Source organism: Capsicum annuum, chromosome 4, assembly GCF_002878395.1.
Source record: "Capsicum annuum cultivar UCD-10X-F1 chromosome 4, UCD10Xv1.1, whole genome shotgun sequence".
NCBI classification, from domain to species: domain Eukaryota; kingdom Viridiplantae; phylum Streptophyta; class Magnoliopsida; order Solanales; family Solanaceae; genus Capsicum; species Capsicum annuum.
Window position 1 is genome coordinate 163,138,106 of NC_061114.1, and position 4,356 is coordinate 163,142,461.

Genomic DNA, 4,356 nt, shown 5'->3' on the forward strand with positions numbered 1-4,356 from the left:
ATGTGTATTTCATTTTGGTTTTTACATGCATGCATGCATGAGTCATTAATTGTGGTCTATAACATAACTACATATTAATTAATTGCATGTCAACTAACACAATTTTACATATTAAAACACCAATAACTTTTAAAAATTATCTCATTTAAAATTTAAAACCAATCTAATCAATCATTATTTTTTTACAACAAATAAATTATAAATAGAGACGTAGGACGTGAACTACATAAAAAAAATGACAAAACTACACATTAAATAATATAGAAGCCATTGAAATAACTTCATTCATGCTTCGATTCCATAACGAAACTTTATAAAATAAATTGTACAAGATGAGATAAAAACCTGTACGACAAATTAAATTAAGTATCGAAGCAAGATATCCTCACCGAAAACTCGAACGAAGACCCGACCTCAATTCTCCAAATTTAAAGAATTCTCTTCCCGGTTGTTCTTCTTCCAATTTTGTTTTTCCTTTTTCTTTTCTTTTTCTCCCTCCACTGTTTTCCTTGTTTTTTTGTTTACTCCCTTTATTTTTCTTTGACTTTTTGTCTAAGTTTTTGGTTGATGTCTCCCTCTTTTGTTGTTGTCTCTCACAGTTTTCTTGTTGAGTTTTTCTACTGTGTCTTCAAGTTTTGTGTCTGAATGTATGTTTTTGTGTTGTCTTGTGTGTAATATAGTGTGTAGGAGGGGTTGGGAAGTTGAGGGAGTTAAGGGGGTTGAGAGAAATGTGGGGGTGGTTGGGCTGTTTAGGATAAGAAGAAATTTCAAATTTTAATTTTTTTTAAAAGATAATAATAATAAATAAATAAAATAATAATAATAATAATAATAATAATAATAATAACTAATTAATTTTTATATTTAAAAAATATAATAAAAGCTTAGAATTAGTTAAAAATAAATATAATTAAGAGAGTACTAAAACTACTAATTTATTTGTTTAAAATTTAAAAAGAAAATATTTTTAATTTTTTTGTATTTTTTAAAAAAATATAATAAAATAAAAATAAAACATCTCAAAAATAAAATTTATTTATTTTTTAACTAAAAATTTATTAAAATAAAATAAGAATTCAAATAATATTAGACCAAATATAAATATTTAATATCGAAAAATATATATATTAAACTCGGGGAGGGTCAAAATCACGTGTCTACAAGAGATACGTCCTAAAGCTTCATTTGATTATTCTGCTCGTCAAGTTGGAGGGGAATCTTTTCTAGGTTACACAAAGAGAGATCAGAAAAATTATCTTCAGGATAAAAGAAAAGATAGTTTGAAATGTGGAGTGACTCGTAGTTTGATTAATTATTTTGAGAAAAGAATATTAGAAGATCCTACTTTTTGGTATTCTTTACAATTAGATGATGATGGTTTGATAGCGAATATATTTTGGACCGATGCAAAGATGATAAGAGATTTTAAGATTTATGGAGATATTGTGTCTTTTGACACGGCATACAGAACAAATAAAGAGCATCGACCTTTGGCATTGTTTGTTGGTTTGAATAATCATAGGAAAATGGTTATATTTGGAGCAACCCTTTTATATGAAGAATCAAATGAATCGTTTGAATGGTTTTTTAATGCATTCTTTAGGATTATGTCTGCAGATAAACCACAAACAATTTTTACTGGTCAAGATCTTATAATAGCTGCTGCTATTTCATTGGTAATGCCACAAACATATCATCGTCTTTGTATATGGCACTTGGAAAAAAATGCATTTAAACATCTTAATCATATCTTTAGAGTTAATGAGTCATTTTCGAGAGATTTTAGCAAATTACTTTATGATTATGAGTATGAGAAGGATTTTTAAGGGCGTGGAATGAAATGCTTCAGAAATATGATCTTGAGGATAATAATTGGTTGAAAAATACATTTGCAATAAGGGAGAAATGGTCCATGACATATGGGAGAAATACATTCTCAGCAGGTATGCGAAGCACACAATTAAGTGAAAGCTTTAATGCATCTTTAAGGGGATATTTAAAATCTGATCTGGATATTGTTCAGTTTTTTAAATATTTTCAAAGACCGGTTGATGATAAACGTGTGAATGAGAATAAGTCAAATTTTGACATGACTCAAAAAATACCTAATTTAAAGGTTAAACTTCCTTTACGGATTCACGCTAGGGAAGTGTACACCCCAACTATATTTGACATATTTCAAAATGAATGGGAAAGATCATTACTGATTTCAATAAAGGATTGTTATGACGAAGGAGAAGTGTGTACCTACAGTGTTAGCAGTCTTGGAAGTGTTAAGAAGCATGTTGTAACAGTTAAGCGGTCAGTAACTCATGTTTCTTGCAGTTGTAAATTATTTAAATTGTTGGGTATATTGTGTAGACATGCTTTGAAGATCCCGTACATACTGAATATAAAGGATATGATTCATGTACATTACATATTAAAGAGGTGGACCAAAGATGCTACGAACATAAATGAGATGGATGCCAGTCTAGTTGAAAAAGACATTGATCCGAAAGTTGAAGTTACCACAAGGTATAGACATTTATGTCATACTTTTGTTCAAATTTCAAGTGAAGCTTTAGAATCCAAAGAAGGATATGAATTGGCTGTAAAAGGTGCAAATGAGATAATTTTCAAGTTAAAAGATATTAAGAGGATGAATGAATCGGCAGAAAAGTTGGCTACAAGCAATAGTATTCAAAACGAATTGAGTGAAATAATATTTATTGACAATACAACCTCACAAAGGTGACTGGGCTGAAAAAAAAGGAACCAACTCATCGTTGTAATACTCGGCCACAGAGTTTTATGGAAAAATCCAAGAAGAAAAATAAGACTCCATTGCTATCTTCTCAATGTCAAACTAGCAAGCAATTAGATGACCTTCCAAATCTTCGGGTCTCACGTCCGTCTTTATCTAACACTTCAAATGCTATGGTATGTCGCGATGTTTTATATTTTCTTTTGAAAACAGTCTCTCTGCCTCTCTGAAGTAGCGATAAGATATGCGTAAACTTTACCCTCCGCATACCTTATTTGTGAAATTTTACTAGAAATATTGTTGTTGTCTAACGTAAAAGAATCATGTTATCTTTTAATTGATAGGGTGTGACAGAAGGAAGTTTTCCTTCATGGTGCTCTTCACACTTATCTCAAGAATCATCTGTTGGAAGTCTGACTCAACTCTTAAGAGTAATTGAAAAACACATTTACTACACATGTGTATATATTTTTCTAGTAAGTAATGTTATTCGTCATAAGATGTCGTTTATATCAATTGCAGGATGTTTCTTTTCCCAATTCAAACAACTATTATCAATATTGATTGTGGTAAATTCGTAAAAGCAGAGACTATATAATGATTTTTGTCTGGAGTAGTAGGTTGGTTCAGTTCGGACTTTGTATTCGAGCGCAATTGACATTGACTTCTATGAGTTGAATTTTTTTCATTTTTTTTGCATTAAGAGGCTGTAATCCACATGTGGATGTTGGAATTTGTTTTGTTCAGTAGCTTTATGTCTTTTGTTTTGTGACAGTCTGGTGTTTGTTATTATGAATTATGTTGACAATTTTAATATGATCGAGGTTCTGGTTATTATTTCTTAATGCAACAATGAAGAAAATATTTATTTCAACATAATTTGTAATGTAATTCATGAGTATTAGCCTCATAGGATGTCTCGAGAGAGAGCCAAACATGCGGCATTGCCGCCAGCTCAAGAGAATATTGAGAAGTTAGAAAAGGTTGTAAAACAGGGAAATTACTATGGAGCTCAACAGATGTTCAAGTCTATTAGCGCCAGATATGTGTCTTCTGAGAGGTACTCTGAAGCCTTGAAAATCTGGTAAGGAATGTTGCATGTGGATCAATGATGTCACTTGCATAACCTAAGTTGCCTTGACGATTATTTGGATTCATGTCTGGCTTGTGTTTTTTTAACTCGCTAGTTTCAGCTGTTTGATATTTGTGTTGAATGTTAGCTCAGTTGTGTGCGCCTTCTCACAGAAGTTCTTATGGGTATTATAAGTATTTTTCTCGATATATCTTTTATTATGCTTAAGAGAATATGTCTGATATTTGTCTCTAATCTATTGTCTTATGGATACGTAGATTAGTTCTGTAGTCGTTCTAGTACAGCAGTATAATGACCGATTTTTCTGCTAAAAGTTGTTAGTATGAGCCTTTATTGTATTCACTTTTATGTTTGTTTAGTTTGATGGAAGAACAAATCAGTCTCCTTTCTAGAAAATGAGAGCTATCAATAATAAGCTAGATGTAAGCATATTATGAGAGTCCGTCAGATTAGGAAGCAATCTCACTTTCCTTTTTTGCAATGATTTATAGCTAGCCAAATGTGTAAGGCTGAGTTA

The 4,356-nt window shown here is 31.0% G+C and overlaps 1 protein-coding gene across 1 annotated transcript; it reads left to right on the forward strand.

Moving 5' to 3' along the window:
• Window positions 1-1,840: 1,840 nt before the first annotated feature.
• LOC124898002 (protein FAR1-RELATED SEQUENCE 5-like) lies at window positions 1,841-4,150 on the forward strand. The gene is made up of 6 exons (XM_047411621.1): window positions 1,841-2,301; window positions 2,362-2,733; window positions 2,853-2,922; window positions 3,652-3,830; window positions 3,940-4,003; window positions 4,097-4,150. Exons 1-6 carry the CDS (start codon window positions 1,841-1,843, stop codon window positions 4,148-4,150), a joined length of 1,200 nt encoding a protein of 399 aa, XP_047267577.1.
• The last annotated feature ends 206 nt before the right edge of the window (window positions 4,151-4,356 follow it).

What these genes read in the sequence shown, in the direction of transcription:
- LOC124898002 (XM_047411621.1), top strand. Translation starts at nt 1,841, where the DNA reads ATGCTTCAGAAATATGATCTTGAGGATAATAATTGGTTGAAAAATACA. An exon ending in GACAATACAACCTCACAAAG is followed by an intron (nt 2,734 to 2,852) that starts GTGACTGGGCTG and finishes ATGTCAAACTAG; the next exon opens with CAAGCAATTAGATGACCTTC. An exon ending in TCTGAAGCCTTGAAAATCTG is followed by an intron (nt 3,831 to 3,939) that starts GTAAGGAATGTT and finishes CGCTAGTTTCAG; the next exon opens with CTGTTTGATATTTGTGTTGA.